Source organism: Stegastes partitus, unplaced genomic scaffold (genome assembly GCF_000690725.1).
Source record: "Stegastes partitus isolate 25-593 unplaced genomic scaffold, Stegastes_partitus-1.0.2 Scaffold49, whole genome shotgun sequence".
NCBI lineage: Eukaryota > Metazoa > Chordata > Actinopteri > Pomacentridae > Stegastes > Stegastes partitus.
The window spans coordinates 940,749-966,867 of NW_007577780.1; the positions used below are offsets into that span (position 1 = coordinate 940,749).

Genomic DNA, 26,119 nt, shown 5'->3' on the forward strand with positions numbered 1-26,119 from the left:
CAGAATTCGTGCTGGAACTGATGGTAAATAGTGTTTTTTCTCATGAGTCTGATGATTTGCCACTGACCAGCCAACCTTAACATATATGCCTTGTTGTTCCAAATCCTTGTTACTGCATCACAGAGGTGCCAACACAAGCTCCCTTCTCTTCCGTCATCAAGAGTCATCAAGTTATTTAGTTTGCTCACTGTCCGTTCAGGCAGTGGAGTCAAGAGAGTAATATAAAGTTCTTTAAAGCATTATCCTGCTGTATTGTGTTCTCTAACCTTGGATCCAAATGAGCAAGACTACAAGAGTGTTGACTTTACCAGACAGAGTGACCAGGACACCATCTCTAAAAAGACATGTTGATGCTGATTTTACAGGTGTTCCAAAATTCCAAAACTTGGATACATGTGACCTGATGTTAATGCAAGTAAAATTATCTCCATGACTAGATGCCACTGGGGAAACAAGAAATGTTGTTTTTCTATAGTTGCTTTGTAGCAGGTGGCATCCTTCCATTCCTGCTATTCTCAACATCCTTCATCTCTCTTTAGACACAATGAGCAGTTACAGAAACCTTGTGCTGTCCAGACGCTGAGATAAGGTCATAAGGACATTGAAGAGTTTCTCTGGGAGCATGTCTGTTTGGACAATACTGTCAGTTGGAATGAACTGGAGCCTGAATCAGTACTCTGACTGCGGGTGAAAGTTCTGCCACTCGCATTGCAGGTAGTCTGCACATAAAAGCTTCCACAAAAAAAAAAAAGGAGTTCTGGGGCTTACAATATTGTTTCTTTGTGTATGCTGTGCTGCTGTGTGGTGAAAGTGGATGAAGCAACAAAAATATTTGGTTAAACTATGAAGTTTGAACTCTGTATCTATCGTTTGCCAGTATGGCCCATGTTTCTGTGCCTGTGGTTGCTCCTGCAGACACAGTAAAAGGGGATGTTAATGAACTGCTGTCACACGTAGGCTGGTGCCTTTGAGGCAGCAGTCAGGATTCTCTCCACGTACTCGTCTGTTTGCAGTGTGGAGGCTGTGATGTGCTGCCTGACTGCAGAGAGTCGCTTGCGGCCAGACAGGAGGGGACCAACTCAGTACAGGGGGTCCCTGCTGTGGTCCCACTTTTTCACCAGCAGAGCAAAGGCTCAACTCTTCATGCAAGTGTGTGTATCTATGTTTATGACTCTTTATGTGTTTGCCTCTGTCTGAGATGCACGCTTGCTTGTGTGCAGTTGCATTTGTCAGCAGGAAGTACGTGTGAATACATGTAAAATGCACATACACACTGGAAGCGCTGCTGTGCCCTGCAGATTGTCAGCCAGATTAGTAACAAAACGAAGACGGATAGCAAGGGAAAGCCAGCACACGTATGTGTGCCACTGTGTAGGTGTGTTTGTGTTTGTGAGAGAGACAGAGACAGACTGCCCACTGCTCTCCCATGCAATCTGCCACTACTGCACCCTGGGTAGTGTCAGAATGGTTAGGGCACCCACTGTGCCACCTGTCACTCCCAGCCCCGAGGCTCATTGCTGGTCCAGCCACCCAACACAGAGGCCCAGCCTCAATTACATTACAATCACACAAGCAGAATTGTCTCTTTTTCCCCTCAGGAGATTTGTCTCTTTCAGCTGACATTGTTGTCTCTTACGTCAAACTCTGTGGCCGTTTACAAGTATGATTTCAGCGCAGGTCTTGTTCTGCATTATTTAACTTTTAAATACAAATCATCAGCTTGGACATATGTAGGGGTGGGAAAACTCCTTGTCAGTGCAGTTGCTAATGACATTATCACAGGAACTCAGCAAATAGGGTACCCCTTGAAGGGGAATTCGGGGACTCTCTTGTAAGCATGACATCTGGCTCCACCAAACATCTGAGTAAGCAGATTGGCCCTGCAGGCCTGGTGTGACAGCCGATGAGGAAGCTGGGAGATGTGGGAGAACTGATCTGCACAGCTCCGCTGCTCAAGCTGTCACTTTAGCTTGGCTTGGCACAGTTAGATTCTCCCTGGCTCTCAAGCATTAGGCCCACTCTTCTGACTGCCGCTGCCCTGCCGGCACCAAGCCAAGTCTTTCATGGGGGAGGTTGCTCATCACTTTCACTCCTTTCTTTCTTTCTTCCTCTCCTTCTCCTGCTTCTGCTTCTGGTCTGTCACAGCAGGGCTCTGGCTTCTCTATCACATTCTTTCTCTTTTGTCCCCCCCTGCCTCTTTTTTATCCTATACTCACCAAATGCCACAAAAAGGGATCCATTATAATCTGCGATTATTTGCTATTCCCAGTTCCTGTGCAGTACTCAAAGCTACTCGTAGTCTCTCTCCTTACCTTCTTTGCTGTTCTCTAAGTAGGTGTTGAGTTATTCAGTAGTCACTCATCACCCAAGGATCCACCTTGACATGTTAAAACTACCACTTGAAGAATGACAAGGTACCTGCTGTACACTGCATGTAGCTGGAAGTGTCTATATCTGTTTAAATACAAGTAATCCACATGGAGGAATAAATATATCTAGTTCTCTGCTTACTTCTTACTATTTGCACCTGTGTATTAACAAAACCTCACATAAAAACTAAAAGTGTAAAGTAATATGGGCTACAGCACAATCAGGAGAACAATTTTGCACCGAAAATTTGCAATTCAGACTAACACTGTGTGTACGTATATTAATATGAATATTAACAGATTACAAAAGTTATGACTTAAGGTCCAGTATTAGGTAAAGGCTGAAGCAAAAAAAAAATGAGAAGGGTCTTGATTAAATCCTCCCAAAAGAACATTTTGTGGAGACAATTCATTATTCTATCCAAGTACTGAAGGAAATGAAATTATTTGAGTAAGGTAATTACCCATAAACGAAATAACAACTGCTCTTGCTTGTAATTTGCAAAAGGTCAGGATGGCCTGTTGGCGCTGGGATACACATGCATATATGTTAGTGTCCTGTATTGATATCACTTCTTCCTATATCTTTGCCGATCTCATTTCATCAAAGATGTAAAAGAAGCAAACTGTCATTTTAAAAAAAAGTGTTTTTTTTTTGTTTTTTTTTATTTTAGATTTTGCTATGGATTCTATTTGAGAATAAGCCCAGGTAAATGAATGGCATGTTATTGTAATAACTTGCATCACCAATGGAAACATAAACAAAAGACATGCATTAACAGTTAAGGCAGAGTTGCCTAGCATTTGACAGGTTCTCTTAAAATGCTCCAAAATGAATTTTTGCAACCTTTACACAACAGTTTTGGTAAACACGACATTTATGGATGAAATGTTATCAGAATCCCCCATGTTGCTTCAGTTTATCATTTTAAATGGAAAACAAAATGAAAAGTTCACCAAGCGCAGTTACTGACACAAATAAGGTAATGACTCCTGCAGTGTGTTTGTATGGCTGGAAGCAACCGCTGCTGGAATATCACATCGTCATCTCTGCAGGTTAATCTCATCAAATGTAATCTTGAAGAAATACCACAGTATACCAAGGTTATTGGGACCACAATTAGTTTTGGTGATGTGCTTTATTTGAACACCAGTGTGTTATGATCCTACGTTATTATAATCTTTGCATATATGTACATTAAAATGTTCTCACTGGGTGTTGTCTGTTAGCGGTTAATATGACTGCCAGGTTCTACCTTTTCTGAAATCAGCTCTGCTGCACAATCTGCATTTTGAAACTTTTAATCAGTCATCTGCATAGAAAAACCCTTTGGGGTTGTTATTGCTTTTTTTTCACTGCATATGGATTCACTCAGCTGTGGCTGTCATTATGTTCTCAGTTGCAAAAAATATCATATACAGTGCATTTTACCTGGAGCCACATCTGTATGTGAAATACAACTCACTTGTCTGGCCTGCCAGGCACCTGCAGGCGTAAGCGACATTTGTTAGCGCTCTGGATCTGTTCTTCTTTGATGCGAATAAGCCTCTGCAGAGCCAGACACCAGTCCTGGGCCACAGTGGTGTTCAGGTTCTTTGATGGAAAAACACACACAGTTAAAACTTGTTCCTCAGCTGTGACATACACCAGGGTCATCTAGCACACACCCCAGCACATTATGTGCACAGAGGGCACAGCCGCACACCGCAGATGTACTTGATATTCTTCGGCACAAACTGAGGAAGCACCACACATCCGTTCAAAAAAATAAAAAAATAAACTGCAGTTCAAATAATGTACGGAAAGTATTTTTATCCTCTCAAATGTAATACTGAATTCACTTTAGCACCGGCATCCATTTTACAGTAAAACCTAGGCCCTCCAGTCAAAATGAATCAAATCAATTTCCTGAAGTCAATGAGCTGTGCAGACGTATTTTGTCTATTTGTTCAGTGGACAATATTATAACTGGGTGGAAAGTGAATATCTGTCATTTAGCTGAGGTCGGGCCAACATCTCTCCTTCTGAGGACATCATGCTCATTAAATGCAGGGTGGCAGAGGTGCCACCATCAGCCTGAGAGGCTCTTTGGTGGTTGCTGGAGTACACCTCCCTGGATGTGTTGCTGTATGTTACTATATTGTGGTGGTAATGTGACAGCGGCAGACTACCGGGAAGTGTCCTGATTTAAACGCTACAGGAGGGGCGCCGATGGATTCTTTTGCAGAATAACAAATCTGAATCTTTTAGTATATAAAAGGGAACATCTCATTCCAACCATTGTGTCACTATTCATGAGGCGATAGATCGGAGACTTGTTGCTTTTAGAAACCGATGATTCAAGATGCATGCGAGGCGGTTCTTTGATCACGTTTTAAACATCTTGAAGGATTTTTGCAATTTCTCCAAGAGAAGCAGCAGAAAGAGAGTTTCCCAAATGGTTATCTTTGCACTATCCAAGCTTGATCTCTTAGTTTGCATGGAATTCAGCATTTTAATTTAACTGTGCACACTTCAGTGTTGTCTTTGCTACCTCTGTGATTCCTCGCTGTGTTCTCAGGGCTTAGAGGGTATTGTAAGGTAAGCTTTGGTTTATAGAGTGCATTTCATATTTCATATGTTTTCATTCAATATTTTGAGTTAACTTGATTATAAATAATTTGTGATACTGAAAGTAGTTTTGGAGGAGAGAAAATCCTGCTTCAAGGACAGTCTGTGTCTGTGTGTTTTGTTTTTTTTCAGCGGCCAATTAAAGCTTTTAAACAAACCCGTGAGAGAATGAGTCTGTGCAGTGATGTGACATAACAAATTGTGACTTCTGTGGTTTAACCTTTGGAGTCTCCTGGACCGGTTGATTTTGCAGCACTCTGCGTGTTCTTTGATACATATTTCCCTGTGAGACACTCAAGCAACATCAAAACAACACATACCTGGTACGTCCCCTGAAGTGTGCCCACGAGGAGAGTGACCTCCTCAACCACAGACAGGTCATGTTGCAGTTCCTGCAGCTCCTGGTAGAGTCGCGGAGGTCCCAGGATTGCTTTACCTGAGCGCAACAACACCCGAAGTCTAAGAATTTATAATATCACCTGCATATTTTGTATTCAAAGGAAAAGAGCATGTACAGATAAAATATTAAGACAACCAGGTAAGTTTGATTGAATCGTTCACTAGTTGGTTTTTTTTGTAAGGAAGACTGGAAATGTTGCAAATAAATAACAGCTGCAAGAAATGATTGGTTTATCATTGATTTGTCTGTTTATTGCTTTGTTCTTGATTGCAAGATGAATCAGTTAATATATAAACTGTCAATGCAAAATGATTAAAGGAACCAGTGAATGTTTGAGATTTTTCATTAAACAATTATTTAAACAAACTGTTGCCAATTCATTTTGTAGCAATTAACTAAGCCTTTTAATAGATACAATCTATTTATAATAAACATGTGATATGTGCACCAACTGCCCTGATGTGCACTCAGCAATACGCTATATAAGAAAGCTCAAGGTCAAAGAGTTGCACAAATGGAGAGAAAACAATGACATTGTCTCAGAACTCGTGGGAGTGCAGAAAGAAAAGTTGCTTTTGTTGAAACTCCAATGGCACTAATAAAAGAGGTTCGATGTGCGGATGGATCGATCTTCATTATTTGCTGGACTACAGAGAGTGAATTTATGAGCAAAAAAAAAAAAAAATTAGATGGAGAAACTGTTATTTGGAGCTATGATGCCCTTTTGCTGGCCAAAAGGAATGCAGGTGTCTCATTAGACACAAAATTCAGCATCGATTTGAGGTCCGCCGCTTTCAAAGTCTCTCTCTCCTACTGCCAAGAATCGATAGCTGTGTCTCCTCCTGTCTGCCATCCTCCGTCCTAGCTCCCCTGGCCCACATCTCCCCAGCAGCGGGCTCTGTGAGAACTGCCTAATTAAATTCTGCAGGTAGATTTTGCTCCAGAGCTGTCCTGCACTGTCACCGCTACCACATAATAAAGTAGCAGAAGAGCTGAGCCGGTAGGCGGGCTGACTGAGGCATGCTCCTCTGAGGGGACCTGCAGCTTTTTGTCTATTCACATGCATAAATGGAGTGAGAGTAAAACCATAAGAGGGAAGGGGGAGAGAGAAAAGGGAGGGGTGGGTTCGTATTCTTCATCTAAAGAGCTCCATTGTAGCTTTTGGGGTTTAATGGGATCTCTGACGCTGGCAGACAGTGACATCTGTCATCTGTGCAAGGAAATCAATAGGTGAGACATCTGAATATAAAGGGGTGTGCGAGCTGCGAGAACAATGTTTTCCTGTCCTTTCCAAAGGGATTGCCTGGAACCTTGTGCAGGTTCATTGAGTCCTCTCGGGCCCGCTGTTGGCTACAGCCCGAGAGGTGAATGTGCTGAGTTGTAATCCAGCGTAATCCCGTTGGTGAGGCAGGATATGGTTTATACACTCAGACATGGCTATCCACACCAGCCGCCAGGCACATAACTCACTGGTGTGGAAGGCCTGAGCCCAGAGGGGTCCATGCTTGCACTCAGCTGCTGTGCCAGTGATGCTAGCAAGTGGCTTTAAAGACAATGCGGCTTCCACACCTGCATCAAAAACCCTTGTCTGATCCCCGGCCAAAGCCCAGTGGTGCACTTCTGACAAAAAAAAAAAAACTGCATGTCTGACAACGGGTCAGAAGGGAACCAGCAATAAAGGAGGTATAATGGGGTAGAATGAGCAAAGTCAGCATGAGCATAAACAGCTGGCACAAGAGGCTTTTAGGAAAAAGCATAAACATTTTGGACTTTCTGTGTGTTGGAAGGAACAGACAAGGAGAGGGGCAGCATGATAGAGACACAGGCAGAGGCAAAGGGTAGAGTGAAAAAAGACGAACCTCGATATCCCTAAAGGCCAGTTTTCTTCAATAAAGAAGGGTGCCAGGGCCTGCAGAAGATGAAAAATGACTCCATTTTGAGTCATGCTGAGGGAGAGCAGGATTTAGACGAGACACCCCACTGAATGACATCACAGAGGACTATAAATAGATGGGACTGCCGGTCTGAATGGAAATTTGGGCAACAGCCCCACAGATGTTCAGAGAGGTTTCTGGATAGACGTGATTAAGGTGACCACACTGTGTCGAAACGGTGAAAAAAAGAAGACGAGAGAATGTCAGAATCAGTATCCAGGACCACTGTGAGGCATAGCATTTGCAGAGTTATACACAGGTAAAGGAAGACAGACAGCTGCACTGAGAGCTAACCTTAAATGATCCTAGAACCTTGCAGCAAAGTTGCGAGTATACAAGCATACACCCGCCTGAACAACAGCAAAATCTAAATCCAGTGAGAATCTAAACCAGCTCTCAAAACAGTAGCTGCTTGCAGAGCATGACACGAGGAGCTCTGAAGAAGGCGCCATTAATATTTAAGTCATGGAGCTGCAACTTTAAAAAGTGTGTAGCATTACATCCTGATAAGGCTTTGTATCTCCCTTTTTCCCATGGCACATTTATCAGGGATCTCGTCAAGCTCTGTATACACCAGAGTTTTGTGAGGGGTGGCGGAGGAACTAGTGTTTCAACCACAGATTCCTATCTACTGCTACTGGCTCTCTAATTGGGCCTGGAAAGGGAGGGAATAATCTCTACAGATTGATGACTCCACTCTGGATGTGTTTGTGGTCTATCAGAGAGTGAAATGAGACTGCGAGGATGATGCGGCAGAGGGCTCACTACCCCCACATCGCTCTCCAAGATAAAACACCCCAGGCAGATGGGAACAAGTGACCATCATCACCATCCCCCTCACAAACACATCCTCAATCAGAGTGACAAGCAGCACGGATGCATCTCCTCCCCTCCATGTGACACTTGAGAACGGAAACAGATTAGCGTTGCTGAGTCAGAGGAAGGGGCTGAGACTAACAGTCAGTCCAAGTGATGAGATTAACTAGACACATATGGAAGAGGAATATGATAGGATGGGTTCGCGTGTTGTTGGTTTTTTTTTTTTATCTTACCTGAAGTGTAGGTCCCACTTGGCCTTTTGGTCCCACTCTGCTGGAACAAGGTGTCTTTGTTTTGAGAGCCCTCTTGTCCAACTTCTACGACTTGCACCTGCTGTAAGGGGGCGCTCCACTTCATGGTGTACTTGGGGCCGACAGGGACAAGGCTGCTGATATCTGGAGGCCCCCTTGTGGAGATAAGAAGGGGAAGGAACAGGGAATATTTAAAAGGATAACTAGAAATTTCCTCCATATCCGCATCCCGCTAACAGCACTACACCCAGCACACCATGGGGGGAAGATGCTCCTCACAATGCCATGAAGAAGAGTTGGGAGTGGGAATTAGAATTTGTATGATCACCCATGTTCCCCGCCAAAATTGTACCCCTGGCTGTGAGGAGGAGTTCATTGCTATTCATGTATTCCTGTAATCACGCAGACAATCAACATTGTGATCGGTTTGTCAAGATCCTGGAGGGCAGACAAAGTCAACTTCGGGACAGTCAAGTTGAATGAGACGTAGAGCGATAATTACTTTGAAGGCTGAACAAGAGGGCTTTAAGCAACATCTCTGACAGCGGCTTTGCAAAATATACAAAATCCTCTTTCCTGTTTACTTCTCTCGAGAAAGAGAGAGAGAGGAGAAGAGACGGAGAGAGAGAGAGATGTGATCAATGGTGCTGTCACAGAAGATAAATTGGAAAGAAACCAAAAAATGTTTTACGTCAGTAATCTAGGACTCCTGCAGCTGTAGTTAGGTATTCTACCATTTGTTTAAAGCTGATAAAGCTCCTGCAACTCCAGATAGTGCTCAAAACCCCTAGCGGCTATTTCTCTTTACTATGCAGTTTGCCAAATATCCTTGCAAAACCTAGGGCATCACATTAGAGCCCTGTGCCACCTAACAGCAATTTCTTCAAACTGTGCAGTTTACCAGACTCTTCTTTCAAAACTTCCACACAGCTCCATGCCAGACCTACACATTATAAACGCATTATCAAAGTATTCTTCAATGCAAGGGCATGTAGCTCAACTTGCTCTACAAGAGGGACTTACTTGACATTTATGTTGGCACAGATGAGCACATCATCAAAGAGGAAGACCTTTCGCTCCTTCGACTTCAGGACTTGTCCCCGTTCGCCGTACACAGTCTCAATAAGCGTCTCACAAAGGACCAGTGACCCCTGCTCCAAGTTCAGTTGCTAAAAGGGACACAGCAATCAGATCAGAGGCGGAGGAGACAGTATCACAAAGGGCCAGTCCTCCGGAGTTTAGTGCCTGGAGGACGCAGAAGTCAGGCTTGGAGGAACAGATGTCTCATCAGGGATTAGCAACATATTCATTCTGCTGAAGGTCACTGTATGTACACACACACACACACACACACACACACACACACACACACACACACATCTGTCTGTAGTCTTTTCATTTAGTGAACTTCCACTAGCTTTGCTGTGTGCACATTTTTACAGTGGCAAGGACCCTAAAGGCAGCTTTCGCTTTATTTAGGCTCCAGGATTTGCCAGAAATGTTTTGTATTATTTTTTGTACTTCCAAAACATGCTTCCAATTATTTTTTGTCCTTTTGTCTGTACCACGCTATCCACCTTACCACTATCACAGAGTCCAAAGTGGCTTAGCTTACGAGCATTAGGATACACAATCCTTTCCACCACAACATAGAAACTACACAGGGACACAAATGTGTGTTGTGTGCACACCTTTACACGTACACACCCACATGCAGACAGAGTAAAGGAATCCAATAACAGATGCAATTTATGCTACAGTATGTTGGCACATGCTGTGCTTTCCAGTCATCCATATGTTTGGCAAAGGGAAATAGCAACAGAAAGCTTTTTATCACTTTGGTCCAGCTTCTTTTTATAACTGCCTAAATCAATACTTCTATTTTATGCATACTGCACCAAACTAAGGCAGGCTCATCGCAATTAAAGTGATGCCAGAGCCGACCTAGTCCAAACGAAAGTTCACATCCTGATACCTTGATGTTTGTGTTTTCGTGAGAAAGGCACAAATCTTAGCAAATAATGAATCCCTCCGCTGCACCCGTTCTACAACCTGCAGTGCAGTAATGCAGCTGACCACATTTCACAAAAGACGACATCCTATCTGCAAGCTGTAGCTGATTTTGGTGCAGATTGCTCACAAAATGAGTCATTAGTCCGACCTGGATTGCTGTTTGATGGCCGCGAAATCATTCAGCTCCTTTGAGAGGTGGCTGCTGTGAGAATACACCCGTAAAGTTTTCAAGCATCAGTAGGCACAGAGGGCATAGAGCCATGCATGTGTACTCATGTGAACAGGGGGTGCATGTGTGTGCGAGTGTGTATGAAACCCATTCTCACTCACATTGTTATCTGTCCTATTCTGGTGACTTAGATACTTTGAGACAAAGAATGAATATTTCATTTGATGGTTATGGGGGCAATAGAGGAGACTGCTTCCTATTGGAATTCTGCAGTGTCACCGCAGCAAATGGAATTCTGTGCGAGTGGAGGAGATTGGCCGAATCAGCTCATCTCAGAGTCCTGGAAAGCAAGGGCTGATAGAGAGAAATAAAAAAAAAAAAGGGGGGGAGGACGAAAGAGTGAGGAAGACAGAGGAAGATGCAGCCATGCTGGAGAAAGAGAAGAAAAGTGTGTAAGTGGACTAAGAAGGTAAGCAAGAGAGTAAGCAAGCAAGTGCAAGAGGGGAATTGACGGGGGGTAAAGTGGAAAAAGAGAGAGGAAGAGGGAGACCGTCAGGGTGAAAGAGATAGCTCTCTTACAGTTTCCAATTAAATGTCTCATTTACTCCCTAATTCTTCTTATTCAGAGCAGCATTTGTTCAGATTTGCAGCGGCAGGACTGTAATTTCAGTGCGGTAATGGAGAAGCAACGCCTCTGCCATTGCATTTGGTACTGTTTAGGGATGATAATGGGCATCATTTCTATGAGATAATTTCTCTAAATAAAAATGCCTCCCTAGATTAATGTTGGAGAAAGTGATATAAGTGATTGCTATATACTAGTTTAATTTCTAGGTGTTTGGCTCACAGCGATAACAACGCGGAGGAGTTGTCGGGCTCAGAGGCTGGCTCGCAGCTGATTTGATTGGGGCCAGTGTGCGTGTCCAAGTGCACGGACACGTGCACGAGGAAGTCCATATGTATCCAGTCACCTTACTGAGCAAGCGATCACTGACGCTGCGGGCTAGTTGTTGAGTCTCTGCAATCTGGTCAGCGACTCGTTTCTGTTCATTCAACTTCTCAGCTAGCATCTCCAGCTCTGTGAGTGCCAGCTGCAGGGGCAGGCGATCCACGTGGCCCTTTGGTGTATTCTTAAGCATGTCCTGAAAAAGGTCACAGGGAAAGTTTTAGGTAAAAACACTGCAAGTTAAAAACATAAAGCTGTTTGTGATTTCATGTTTTCTCTGCATCCTGCAATGCACTGAGCAAAATAGTGTGCTGTCGATGACAGTGTTTTCTTCTCCTTAAAATGTTTAAATCTGTGTCAAATGCTTTCTTTGAGTTTAGGTGCGTGAGTGTCACAGTTTCCAGAGGATCTAGGTAACTGTGTACACAACGCTGACTTTCCAGTGGTTATGTAAACTCTGCAAAGCTCAGAAGCGATAAAAACAAATTCAAAAACTCCACAATGATCAAAGTCTGTCAAACTGCATATTGTGTGACTTGCATATCTATATTTGTCCTGCATCTATGACCCAGTGAAAAGCTTGCTGTTGTCTTGATATGCATCTCAGATGTACATCACTGCCTTCAGCTCCACTTCCCTGTAATGTATGATTTAATGCATACACTTCCTCTTTGGAGTACTGAGTTTAGGCTGGAAGAAAATGCCTGATTCACATTCATAACTTATCTTTTGAATTCATGGATAATCAATGCCTACTGAGGGATGAAATGAGCTACTGCAGATCCAGCAAGTCAAGCTGGAATCCAAATCTTTGCACAAAATAGAAAGTGGAAGTCTGGTTATAAAGCCAGCAATATGAAAAACTGATGTGGCTAGCTACTTTTCAAGCTGTAGAAAACGAAAGGTAGGACTTCTTGTGCTTTGGATAAGTTAAAATCCATAATCAATTCTGTGGCCTTGCAGCTTTGCATCTTTATCAGCGTCTGTGCTGCTGAATCTTTAATTTGACTCGAAAGTGTTTCAGCAAGGAAGACTTAAAGGGATTGATTAAATTAAAACAAATTAAATGACTAGACCTGTACAAACAACATTTTATACCTGCAGGAGCAATATGAACTGAGGGAATCTTTGAATGGGTTTAACCATCAGGCCATACAGAGTGATCCGGTCCACGCTGGAGGCCTGCTTCTTCTGGAATCAAAAGAGCAAAAACAGAATGAAATGAGACACATGCAGTTAGAAAAATAGTCTTTCACAGAAAGGCCATTAAACGGAAACTATTCCCACTTCAAGAGGAGCTTGTCAGAATTCTCTGTGGAGTACATGTAGGCGTGTGAGTGGGTGAATGAGGTATGAAAATCAGGGTCTCTTAGTCATATAAAAGAGGAGATTTTGAAATGTGTGTTATGTCTAATGTGCTACTGTGGGCGCAGGTCAGGGAAAGATATCGTTGCGGTGCAGTGTTAAGTCTGTGTCATTACGACACCATCAGGATTAAAAGGCAAATCGTGTTTAATAGATGGTATGATAGAAAAGGTTGGAGAAGATCAATTGTAAGGAAGAAAGTTTAGAAAAAAAACAGAGGGAAGAAAATCAATTTCTCAAACTTTGGAGATCCGATATAAGAGACAATATATAGAATTATTTGAAGCATACTTTTCCTTAGGGCTATAAAGCTCTTTTTGTCATTTTAAAATAACATATTTAGGTTAGAACTGGTGAATATCAATTTAATGTAAACTTCATCATGTAAAATGAGGGCAGCAGAGAGTGTCGATGTTTTCAAAGGCAAATTCAAGACCTACCTTTTTTGCTGGGCTTTTGAATTGATTCAGTTGATTTAATCAATTTATTACTATTAGTATTTCTAGAAGTAGTTTTATTTTCGGATTTCTTTTCTTTACTTATTTACATGTTTTAGTCTGTTCAGTGAATCTCTTATCACTTCATTTTTTCTTACTTTTATATTCTGTTTTTCTGAATTTTGACATTTATTTTGTCCTATTTATCTTGCTACATATATTTTGCATATATATCATGCATTTGGAACCAAAAATATGCCAACTTATCAGAAAATGTATTTAACATAGTATAAAAGTCTATAATGAATACCAACAAATACTTTGCACATATTCTTTCTTGGGGTCTAATGGACCCCGAAAGACCTTCTACATATGGCAACATGAAAGTCCTGAATAGGGTTAAATATATATATCATTTTTAATTTGTTTTAACTTTCTATTTTTTGTTTCATATTAAACTTCCTCATGGCATGTGATATTCGAGGTAGCATTTTCTTAGCTCCTTTACCCTAGTGTTTCTGAATCCTTCATTTATAGCATGATGTTATGTTGAGGCCGAGGGTTGTTGTTTGTAATGCTTTATTGCATTTTCATTCCTTTCATCTGTAAAGCAATTTTTCTTACATTTCATTTGTATTAAAAGTACTACAGAAATAAAGTCTGACTGATTGATTGAGTTATAAAATAAACTGGATTGAAATTTACATGTTGATATTAGATGAGATAGTTTGGTAATTGGGATATGATGGTCTTTAGTATGTGTTTTTGTAGCACTTGACATCACAGTCTTTTAAATCTTATGTATCTAAGCTTATCTGATGTTTCGAGCTGAGCTCAATGAAAGATGAATACCTCCACTTTTTTGGTCTTCATATTCATGTTATCACACCTTCAGTTACTGTCTCATATATCATCACATACTGCATATTATCAAGTTATATTAAAGACATTTACACAAATGAAAAGGCAACATATTTTGAAGATTGAGGATTAAGCAGTGTATTGATAAGGGATGGATGGACATGGTAGAATATGTAAATATAACATGTACAATCTTCCTCAAATGTATTCATACCCTCCCATTAACGAAGGAAAAAAACAGCTGTCACTGAAATAAGTTGAAATTGACAAACGTAATAATAATAATTAAAAAAAAAGAAAATCATGACATTGCTTTTGAATTATAGTTCAACAGAAATACTTTTTCAAAAACAACAACAAAACAAACAAGCAAACAAGCATGACGGGACCCGTAAACTAATATTTTGTTGAACAACCCTTTGAGCCAATCACTGCAATCAGGTGTTTTCTGTAATTCTCAATCAGACTTCTGCACCTGTTAACAGGTATTTTGGCCCACTGCTCATCAGCAAAGTGCTCTAATTTGTCCAGGACAGTTTTGTTTGTTGCTTGTTTTTTTTTAAAATTATTCTATTCAACCACAATTCAAAAGCAATGTCTTATTTCACGAAATTATAATTTAGTACATTTTTATTTATTATTACTTTTTTTTCAGTTTCTAGTTATTTGAGTGACTATTGTGAATTTTGCCTTTTCTTTAATGGAAGGGTAGGAATACATTTTAGGACGACTGTACACTCAAGACTCATGAATAAAGGTGCCAGATTCTGTAAATTGAAATGTACATTGCTTAACCAGCCATTCACTACAAAACTAAGACTCTCTCATTGTACTGGTTGTGTAGAAGGTGTAAGGTGATCCCTGAAGTCAGCAATTTGTACAAGTGTGGCAGGATGCAAATGTTACAGGCCTCCATCGCTGTGCATACAACTGATTCCTGACACAGCCTTTCTTTAGTCACTGAAGCTCCAAAGTCAGCTTCTGAGACCACTGATTTTTGATTAAAAAAGAAAAAAACATACACACAAAGATTGTCCTATTTTCCTTCTGAATGGTGCAGACCAAGAGTGCACAGTGAGGACAGCAGGTGTTAGAAGGAAGCCCCTTGAGAAATAAATGTTACACACAATCACTTGACAAAGACGCCAGCGGTCACTGGTCAGCAGCCACCCAACTGTCAAGTCACAGTGAGGGTGCTAAGGCAATGATCTCCAAGACTTTATCTGCCTGATGCAATGTTCAGTGACCGGACGGACACATACGTTTTTTTGGGTGGCCAGTTAAACCAAAAGTGACCTCTGAGGGATTCCATAAAAAGTTTGAGGAGCACAGAGTGAAATCTTTTCCACCACACCTGACCAGGTCAAGATGTCACTGGAGATGGACTCTGTGGTGCCTCATGCACTGAGAATGCTTGAGTGGTGTCAGGTACAGGCTGTTTTGGGTAAGAGAGCTTTTGAGGAGACCCTCTCTATCTCCCTATTGGAGAGCAGCCGTGCTCAGCCAAATGCGTCTAACACAGGCGGCATATAAAACCACAACACTCTCAAATGATATGAATGCAGCAGCTGCAGTTCACCTGACTCCTCATTCAGAGCATGATCTGAATTTTCTCAGCTGATAGAGAGGTCTCGCCTGTAATAATCACCGATGGGAAACACCATTTGTGGCAGAGTAGGACTCCTGGTTCCCCTTCCCAACTAAGAGAAGTGGCCAGAGTAACCAGGGAGTAGAGCCAGGAGTCTGGACTCAAAGGACAGTTAAAGTTTATTTCAGCCTGGCAACATTAATTAGCCATCAGTTTCTCATTATTGTGCCGAGGGGACATGATGCCTTTGCACTCATTATGTCTGTTGTAAAGATGCAGGAAAATCAATGCGTGTGCACAATTCTTTGCCACAAAATGTTATTCTACACATGATGATCTCTTTTGCGGAGGGAGGGATGACATCTCCCTCCTCCACATACATCTCGAGGCAGCACCAAGAGAGATGACTTTCCTTGACCACAAGTAAATCATTTCAATGATATGTTCCTCCTCAAGTGGATTCTAGCTAAAAATTTCAGTGTCACACACAAGAGCAGTCAGGTTTTAGATCCCAATAGTGATAGTTTCAAGCAGAGAGAGTTGTGATTTATTTTTTTTTTTCCTCATGACAGACACTGGTGCAGATTCAGGCTTTGCTTTTCAGGCATTTATTGTACATATACAGAGGCTCATATATACTCACGACTATGTCACATTACATTTGTTGCTATTTTTGTTGCATTGCTGCATTCTTTTCTATTCAAAGCCTCTGGGCTTAGCGCTGCTTAAGAAGACTGTCACTGGTTTGAAGAAACACAAATATACGATAATAATCTATAGCAGATTGATAATGAGGTGCAGCCAAACCATTCTCCAGCCAAAACACAGTGATTTCAGTCTAGGCAAGACTTCTACAAAGCATATAAATGCAAAACCATTTCAAAGATATTAACCTAATGAGACACTATGATTGTTATGAGATTTTATGTTTTGTTTGATTTGCTGTTTTAGCATTTGTTCTGTGTACAAGAATAAACAGCTGTTTATATCATTGCAAATAATTGCACAGATAATATGACTCAATTTAATTTCTTTTAAGTTATTTTCTATTACTATCTTTACTGAGCTCACCTTGATGTTGCTCTACAAATGCAGCTGTCATATCACAGTGAAATGTTAGCTAACTCTGAAATTAATAGGCCTTGTGGTCATGCACATGCAGGTGGTGCTTTCACAATGTTTTCAAAGCAACATAATAGAACCTGTCATTGATTCAATGATTTTTCCAGTGTGTGTCTGTTCAATTTTTTATTTGGTTTGTCTTCTCGTTGCCAGCGAGAGCTGCAGCAGACAGACAGAGGAACCTTTAAACAGAAAGGACGGGACGCATGTTATCTGGAGTAACATGCGAGGCTGTCAGCTGTGTGATCTGGTTCTGTAAATCAGCATTACAGCTCAGTGATCCAGGTCATAGTCATGCCTGCATGCCAGGTGCACAGAGAATTGTTCATCTCGGCACATTTAAATCATTTCATGGCACCTTTCATGCTGCCTGGCACCTTTTCTACTGATCCTTAATTAATGTCTGAAATACTAAATGAACAGAAGAACACATTTTGATTGTCTTTCTATGGAGAGTGGTCCATTTTTACTTCACATTCCACATATTGAATAACTGGAAGTGTTTCAATTTCCTGTTTTTGTGAATCAATCTGTTTTCTGATCATGTCATCATAATGTGAATACAGGACATGTTCATTCTGTCGACAACCTCTGACATTTCCAGGGTTAGAAACTGGCTCTGCATTTCTTCAGTCTAATTGCTGATTTAGCTGAATTCACACAGTCAGGACAGACTTTAACACCATCTGTGTAAATAACATACATTTGTGTACATAGCCACTTTCTATCCACTGAATTCTTTCTCTGTGTCTTTCAAAACCTGAGATTTATGCATTATATGGATCATTTGGCTTTGAGGTTTTGATGGATTCCACATCTGCTGAACATCAGAAAGAAAAACAAACAGGAGCTAAAGCACAGCTGGGTTTCTTTAATTTGACAAAAAAAAAAAAAACAACAACAAACAAACAAAAGAAAAAACACATGCTGTGAAAACTATATTGTGCTGAGGGGCTGAAGCTCACCTTTAAGAATTCCAGGAAAGCTGGCTTGGACATGCATGCCTTTTTAATAAGAGCCATGGCATTGGTGAAGTTGTTCACATAATCGCTGTACACATCCAGAACCATGGACTTGGAAAACTGTGGAAAACACACAGTATAAATAGAGAGCATATTCATCTGAATTTGTAACAGCTAACAACAACAAATTAAAGGGTTTAGTGCTCTGACACATTTTGCCTTTACCACGGCATCCGCAGTCTTGTATTTCCTTTGACATCTTAAAGTTCTGGCTAACCATCCTGTTTGCAGGGTGACTTGCAGGTAATTTCAATCTAAGGAGAGGCTAGAAAATGGACATTTAAGTATAGTGCTTTTAAAAAAAATGGCTTGTTTACTATTCTAGCTACTGCAAAACACCCTTCACGAGCCATTTAAGAAGTTGGGCAAAGAGGAATGAGGTGGCACACTGTGTGAGTCTGTGTGTGTGTGGTGGGGGGGGAGGGTGTGTCAGTTCTGCAGCAGACATTTATTCTCTCTCCTCAATTAAACCCACACCAGGCAGCTGATAGTGGCAGTTTGAGGAGTGGTGGGGAATTGGCAAATCGCATGAAGGAATTAACCCTCTTTGCCCACACCCTCCCTTAGCACCCTGCCTCTGAGATATTACTACAAGCCCTGCAGGTACCAATACATTACCACCTGAAAAAAAAAAAGAGGGAGCTCAGTGAAGAGTACACAGTCCCAGTACTTTGCCTTTCCAATGTGGCCTCATTTGGTGGTGGGTCTTAGGATATCAGTGGAACAGCACTATAATGGCCAGCAGTGGAGAGAGTCAAATCAGTCCCTCTAATAGGCAAATAATGAGCGGATCTTATGGATGAGCACAGTGCCGAGACTCACAAAAGAAAACTCGCATTGAGCACTACTATTCTAGCGCCAAAAATTGTAAACACATATCCCAGAGAGCATTGAATGTGGTGGAGATATTCATCAACACTGAAATTGATTCCATGTTTGGGGTAAACTATCCCTGTTTGCTCAATCTAAAACCTGTAGCTCATTATAGCTCTGGTAGCAGAGACTGTGTTATAAAGTTGGACAGAAATGGCAAGAAAAATATGAGTGCTTCTACCCAGAATGCAAGTCTTTGATTGCGTTTTAGACAGAAACAAACAAGGAATGCACATAACACACACACACACCAGCCGGCAAATAAGACTCCAGCTGCATTTGTAGTTCCCCACATATGAATGTACATACCATAAACATGCACATGCACGCACACTAACCGAGGCGACAAATAAGTCTCCAATTTTCTCAGTGCAGTCCCACTCAGCCACACGTGATGCTAGAGCAATTTGAAACATGGAGTGGCACTGTGTGATCTCTCTGATTCGGTAAAATATGGGCCGGATCTTCCGTGGACTCAGGATGCGTGGATCAGCTTCCATCAATGGTCTGTGGTACTCCTGTTGAGATTGTGACAGAAAATTGGGTTTTTACAGTTGTTTATATGTGCATATGTATGTGCGTGGGTGGACGGGTGCTTAAGATGAATCAACTATCCACCATCTCTTCCTTTCAGCAGCATAAATAGACAACTGAGGGGTAACTGAAAAATATCCTGTGAATCGAGGGAAGCGAGGAAATGTAGTCACGATGCCTGGAAGCAAAGCAATCCGACGGATTCACCTGTACAACAGCATTTGCCATGAGCAAACATGTTCGGAACTCAAGGTGACTTGTAATCATAAAAGCAAGAATAATAATGGCAAAAAAGCAGCTTCCAGCAGAGTTAAAGATGCAAAAACAACACGGTGAAAAGGGGCATTGATTGATTCTTCAGTCAGTACTCATGGGAATATTAGCATAGCCTACGGAAATGAGTTGACAAGCTCTTTGTGGATGGCAAGCCAGTAAACATGACTTCTCTGAATCTGAACATGCCTAAATATAGAAAATGTTATGTAAAAGTGAAACATGAAAAGATGAGAACCGTATTTAACATAAAAAATTAATGTATCTGAGCAATAGAGTTGGTAATTTTTGTTAATATATTGCAAGTCTTATCTCTGCAAATCTTCCACAGAAAATTAATCATTGACACAAGGCGCGGTGGAAGGCGGCAACAACTGTGAAATTTGTTCTATTGTAGGAAAGAAGGTTACATCCCTCAGTGTCTAATTGTGCTGTGGCCTTTCATCTTTTGATGTTATATGTGTGGAGACACTGCATTTACTCCTCGAATGGACTGTCTGAATAACAAGAGATATTTCAAAAGAGCTAAACCTCCCTACATATCACACACAATAATGTCACTCAACAACAAAGCCAGCACATTGTATTGTGACAGTGAAAGATTTTACAGCACAGAAAGCAGCCATTGATCGCTGTTAATTCCATTTCAGTAGGTGCTCCTCTTATTTTTCTGTGATGAGGAGATAACAAGTCTCCTTTTTCCCCTCTAAAAAGAAAGATTAAAGAGGAGAGGCTGCGCCCCATCCTGCGCAGGCCTGACAGTCTCTCTCTCGAAGCATCAGCACGATGCCACAAGAACGAGGACGGCTGTTTTATCAGGATTATTTATACTGAGACACCTCGGTAATTTGATGGATATCGCCGCTTCTCTTTTCAGTGTAATTCATAATGGCTAAACTGTGAAGATATTGCATGTGGCAGAAGAGGACAACGGGACTAAACAGCTCACCTGCAAGATTCTCCTGAGAGACTCCAGGTAGCTCCGCTCGCTCTGAATGATGGAGCCAAGGATATGGCGTCTGACAACCTGTGCAGACAACAGACCAGTCAGGAAATCTAGCACTAAGAGGACATGATTGGGCTGCAGTATGTGGTATGCTTTCAGTTAAGCACGGTGCAGGTTGATGGATTGCACTATAATCATGTGTTTGTCACGGAAGGAACAGACTCTGAGACGAGTAGGTCTGTTTGAACAAGGCCTCCGCCGGAGTGTTGAATCATTGTATTTCCTATGACAAGAAAGCAGCTGTTGCAGCCGGTATGAAACACACTGCTTTTACAAACAGCACGAAGAGTTTATAGATCTGTGAAAATACTGAAATAACAAATGAATTATCTTAACAGCCTAAAGCCTTATCCCAAGGCTACTGGGTAGAGATTATGTTCACATAAAGATGTTAAGTGCAGCATGCATGCGGGCTTTACTGTTACAAGGAACAAAAAAAAAAAAAAGAAATATTTGCAAAAGCTGTTAGGTGCACCTGGTGGCTGGTCAGCCCCTCTGGCATCGGGCTCAGCTGTGGGGGAGGATGCTTCACTTCTGACACAGCTACATCCAGATATCCCGCATCATCCTCTTCTTCTGTAAACATTGAGAAATGTTTAAAAAAAAAAAGAGAGAGAGAGGAGAAAGCAGTTAAAGAGTGTTATGTGTGAATATGTGTGTGTGACATAGAATGAGACAAGGAGAGAGAACAACAGAGAGGCAGCCTTCAGATCTCACTGCAGCTGGAGACACTGCGACACACTAAGTTTATTACCTCTAAAATATGAAGAGACTTCTGTACTCGCTAAAAAAAAGAAAGAGCGTGCAACGGAGAAAGACGAGAGAGGCAGAGAGAGAGAGACAGAGAGAGAGAGAGAGAGAGAGAGGCAGATGCAGAGAGGTCTTTGGGAAAAAAGAAAAAAATCAAAACAATACTATATCTCTGTAGGAGTAGAGCAGGCACAAAGAAGTGTGTCTGCAAAAACACGATCCAACACATTCTCATCTCTGCACTGGCACAAAGACATTCGACAGTTTAAAAAAAAAAAAAAAATCCCCACTTCACCCGTAACCATAAAGACACAGATACTAGAAGCTTCCACCGTTCCAATTAAAGACTTTGGAATGATAACAGAGGATTGGTGGAAAAGAAATACAATGCAGTGCAGATTTCCCTCGATCAATAACTAAAAATAGCAGCACTGGCCTCTTTACCTCTTTGTGATGGCTTGGAGATTTGTTTGAGGCGTGGGTTTGGTGTCTATGGTTTATGAAACTGCTCGATTCACCATTAATGGATGCTAATCTCCCCCTATTGTTAAAGCGAGCATCCCTATATGATGCTACAGGAGATGCTTCTCTTTTTCACATATCAAAAACTTCAGTCGACCACGTCGTCTGTCTGAAAGCTGAGGATGCTTGTGTGTTTTATTTATTATACTTATAATCAGTAAGATCTCTTTTTCACAGTGCTTTCGTTTCTCCCTGAAGGGATTTGTATAAATAAAAAGTAGGACTTTCCACTCCATCTGTCTGGAACACTGCTTTGCCTCGGCTACTTTCGTACACAAGCAAGTGCCTACGATTCAAAGTGTCAACAATAAGGTGTTCATAACCAACATCCGTAACTAAAAATAGCATAACTTTGATCCACTAAAGCCAGCTGACCAAGATTTACAAAGTTTTCAGACTTTCCTGCATTACCCAATTGATCTTTTCTCTGCAGGAAGGAAACTTTCCGCATGACGGCTATTTTGGTCCTTTCAAGCCCATCCTTCGTTCCGCTTCTTGCCGCCTTCATGAGCTGCTGAACCTGGTTGGAAGGAGCAGACAGAAACAACAAAGGAGCATTAGAGCAGGAGGAAAGTGCCATGCTGCGGTGACTTGATAACCTACGGTGCCTCCTCTGGAGAGAAATGGAGAGAAGTGGCGCTCAGCGGGCTCATCATGAATCTCGCCATCTGCGACTCCCTGTGGGTCGCTGTACAGCCTCTAATCAGAGAGTCTATGAGCATATCATGGAAAGATTATGGTAACAGAGTGAGTTCCACATCAGAGTAAGCGAGCTACATTGCTCAGCGCGGGAGAATTCAGCTGACCACAAACTCCACCCTGAGCATCACAGAGGGCCCTGCAACCAGACTCCGTAGACCCAGAATATACCCAGGGTGGTAGTATTTTTAAACGATGCTACTTCAGGAAAGTAGGTCATTAATTGGGGGCAAGTTTCACTGGTGTTTATGGAAGTAAATATGCAGAATATTACTTAATAATTCATGCGCCCCATAAATGTGTCTTGATATTAAACCAGGCAGGGAAAGAGAGAGAGCCCAACCGTCCAACCCAGAGTGTCAAAGCAAAATCAGAGTCCAAAGGGAAAGTTGGGAAAGATGGCACAGAGAGTCAGTTAAGGCTTTGTGTCATACGAAGCAGCATATTTCAAGCTCTGGGTGATCATTAGTGCTATTGGCAAGCATCTAGCAGAGTCTTTGAGCCCCAGCGTTGAAACAGTGTGATACAACTGTGTTAACACTTGCTGCTGGAGATATACCTTGATGTCATAGTTGTGCTTTCCAGACAGCCTCATGGCCAGTTCACGTTTGGTCCTGGCACACCGATCCCTCAGCCGACGCACTTCGGGGGAGAGCTACAGGTGTTGGACAAGGGCGGGTGTGGCAAGGGCACAGGTCGTGTTTAGCCACAAGAAGCGAAATGAGTAGGAAAAAATGTAGGGGGAAAAGGAAATAGAAAAGGGAAATGGAGGCAAAGTGATGAAGGCAAAATAAGCAACGCAACACTGGGAATTAATCACAAGCACAGAGAGTGAAAGCTCGGAGCACTGCTTTGGGTTATGCTGTATTAGACTGATGGCAACTGAATTTAAAGTCCCTCTCCAGGCACTGATCAAACCCCTAAAAACTCAGCATCTCTGGGTACCAAAGTTACACATGTAGATGTTTTCACCATGAAAACAGTTCCCTTCATACCTTAAAATAGATTGGATTTAACTCTACATCGTTGCCTACTTTAGATTGTGCAAGTCTTTAAAGCCCCCACCTCTTTCTCCACCCACGCCTCCAACACTCACTGCACTTCAATCACACCAGCTCACCCATTACTCAAACAGTGTAAAACTACAAGCTGCAATAGTTGAGTAATTCAACCGAACAACCGGACTAAGCCTATTCTGAGGAAGAATATTGATTTGGTGAGTTCCACTCAGCAAGGTGATGGGATTCTTTCTTTAGGTTTGCTTCGTGTACAAGCCTGGCTGTCTGAAGCCGCGTTTTTTTAACTGTCATCGGTACACTGCAGCTTCAAGGTGGAAATACTCAGCCATGGCGTTGACTGCCTAATTTGCTCATAATGTGTCTCCCAGCATATAAAAAAAAAGGCATATAGACATGTTAATAAGGTAACAAAAAAATAAAAATCACTGGAGGGGGCCTTTAAAGAAGGATGGGGAAGTGGAGTGGGAGGGTTGCAGGCAGTTTAGGGCAAATATTAAATAAGCAAACTCTATTGCATCCTTCGCCAGTTCCTCCAACAAGAGGAGAACACTTCAGGTACACTTGGGGGGGAAAGTTAATTGGGCAAAACTAATTAAAAACTAGGTGTTTTTGATGAAGGCTGTGCCAGTTGAAAAGTGTCGCTGAGCCCAAATAGTCTTGTTTTTTTTCATTAACTGTTAAAGCGGTGCAGCTGAATCCTTCCTTTTGTTCAGTGACCTGGGACAAGCATGCCAAGAGAACTGCAGGGTGGATTTTCACATCACACCCTCCTGTAATTACCTGAGCAATTCATTTTCTGTCCAAGCACAAGAAGCAGTTTGTTACCGTTGGTCTCCCTTGTTTCTCAACACACTGATTTCACTCTGGATTTTCTTGGATTAAGGCAGAGTTATATCCATACATAAACACCTTCTGTATGCAAAATTATGTAAAGTTAGATGTAAATCTATACATTAATAATAATTCAACTCAGCAAAACACTTTTTTTTATTCGAATGACTCCAAATTTTCCTGATTCCTGCAACGGTGCGTGTTGGATAAAGGTCGGTGGAGCATGAAGGAAATGCAGCACAATGTGAATGTGCTCACAGTGCCATCATGTGGAAGAAAGACGCTCGGAAGCAGAACACTGATTGCACAGCAATCTTTGGCAGAAAAGAGGCAAGAAGATCTGAGGCTTTTCAAACAGAAAATGCCTCCTGTTTACTTTCATCCCACAATGAAAGAATAAAGCAAGACAGCCTGTTATACACTTTTTATGTTCTTTACCGTTTCCTTCCATTTCTATACATTAATAAAGTGCACATGAGGAGCAGCGGATGAAATATTCTCCTTGATTATTTTCTAAGTGCTGGAAACCAACCAAAACAATCTGGTCGGTCATGACGCCACTTCAAATATACAGAGAAGGCATTTTGTGTGGAATAAACAGATATCCAGTGCGCACACACTCTACCTTGCTCCTTGTAGGTACTTTGGCCTCATTATCGGATTGCTCGTCATAGCTCTCAAACTCACTGGAGCTCCATCCGTTGTCTGCCTCCACAGGACCGGCGTCTCTCTGAACGTCTTCATAGATCATATCTGCCAAAGACATTAAAAAATATATATTACACATCCAAAGTCCGCAACGGGAGAAATATCCTAAACAAATGTAATTGTGTGGCAGCCAACCTTCATCGGGAGTGAGGGGTTCTTCACTTGGAACATCATCATAGATCACCTCTGAAGCCTCTGCTGTCTGTGGCTCAGCTTCAGCAACACAATGAGCTGCCAAAGAAAACCAGTAGCATCAAAGTAAAGAAACACTGTTTATCTTCATTTCAGTTTGATACGTGCACCTTCTGTTCTTTCGCTTCCCCCCCCTAAAAAAAGAACAACACACACACACAAGGACACGCAGCTTTACATTGCCTCAATCTTTTTGGGCAAACAAAATACATAAAACACGCTGGATCTTTTAGCCTCTGGTTAGGAATTTACACAGCCTTTGAATATTTGCATACTTATTGTGTCATTTGCATTTTAAGGTCTTTTTCCTCGGGGAGATCTGGCACATCTCTTGTGTATGTTGCAATAATGGCTTTGTCCATATGACGTAACATGATTGTATCCAGCTTGTTTGAGCTATTGACCCATTCTATCTCCACGCTTGGCAGGATTTGTCATTAACTGCTTTGAGAGTGTTTCAGCCTAATTTAGCTCAGTGAGCTTTATTGATTTGGTTTTAAACTGTGATTTGTCTGCAACACTTTCGCCTAAGCCCTGAACAGCAACAATCACTGTTTTCAATTAATCTGATTGAAGATGTGTATTTTGTTGTGGATTATTCGGCCTGAAATTTGAAATGACCTTGGACACGTGCCAGAAGATGGACAAAGAGTTTAAAAAAAAAATAAAAAATTCCACAAAAGAGGATTAGTCTCACAAATGTTCTCTATATCTCACTCACTTTCCTATGTTTGTGCATTCAGACAGGATTCACAATAGAGAAGAAAAACAACTGGATTTGGTCTATCAGCCTGACTATCAGCAT

The 26,119-nt window shown here is 41.7% G+C and overlaps 1 protein-coding gene across 1 annotated transcript in view; it reads right to left on the bottom strand.

Moving 5' to 3' along the window:
- arhgef10la (Rho guanine nucleotide exchange factor (GEF) 10-like a) overlaps positions 1–26,119 on the bottom strand; it is a 110,813-nt gene that overhangs the window by 62,894 nt on the left and 21,800 nt on the right. The window contains exons 5-18 of the mRNA XM_008306919.1: positions 25,258–25,353; positions 25,040–25,167; positions 23,124–23,219; positions 22,277–22,385; positions 21,069–21,169; positions 20,537–20,614; positions 19,119–19,298; positions 17,851–17,967; positions 12,611–12,703; positions 11,538–11,708; positions 9,408–9,553; positions 8,367–8,539; positions 5,301–5,416; positions 3,836–3,963 (exon numbers count right to left, since the gene is read on the bottom strand). Of these exons, the coding sequence (XP_008305141.1) occupies positions 3,836–3,963; positions 5,301–5,416; positions 8,367–8,539; positions 9,408–9,553; positions 11,538–11,708; positions 12,611–12,703; positions 17,851–17,967; positions 19,119–19,298; positions 20,537–20,614; positions 21,069–21,169; positions 22,277–22,385; positions 23,124–23,219; positions 25,040–25,167; positions 25,258–25,353 (1,732 nt within the window). The remainder of the gene's footprint in view (positions 1–3,835; positions 3,964–5,300; positions 5,417–8,366; positions 8,540–9,407; positions 9,554–11,537; positions 11,709–12,610; positions 12,704–17,850; positions 17,968–19,118; positions 19,299–20,536; positions 20,615–21,068; positions 21,170–22,276; positions 22,386–23,123; positions 23,220–25,039; positions 25,168–25,257; positions 25,354–26,119) is intronic.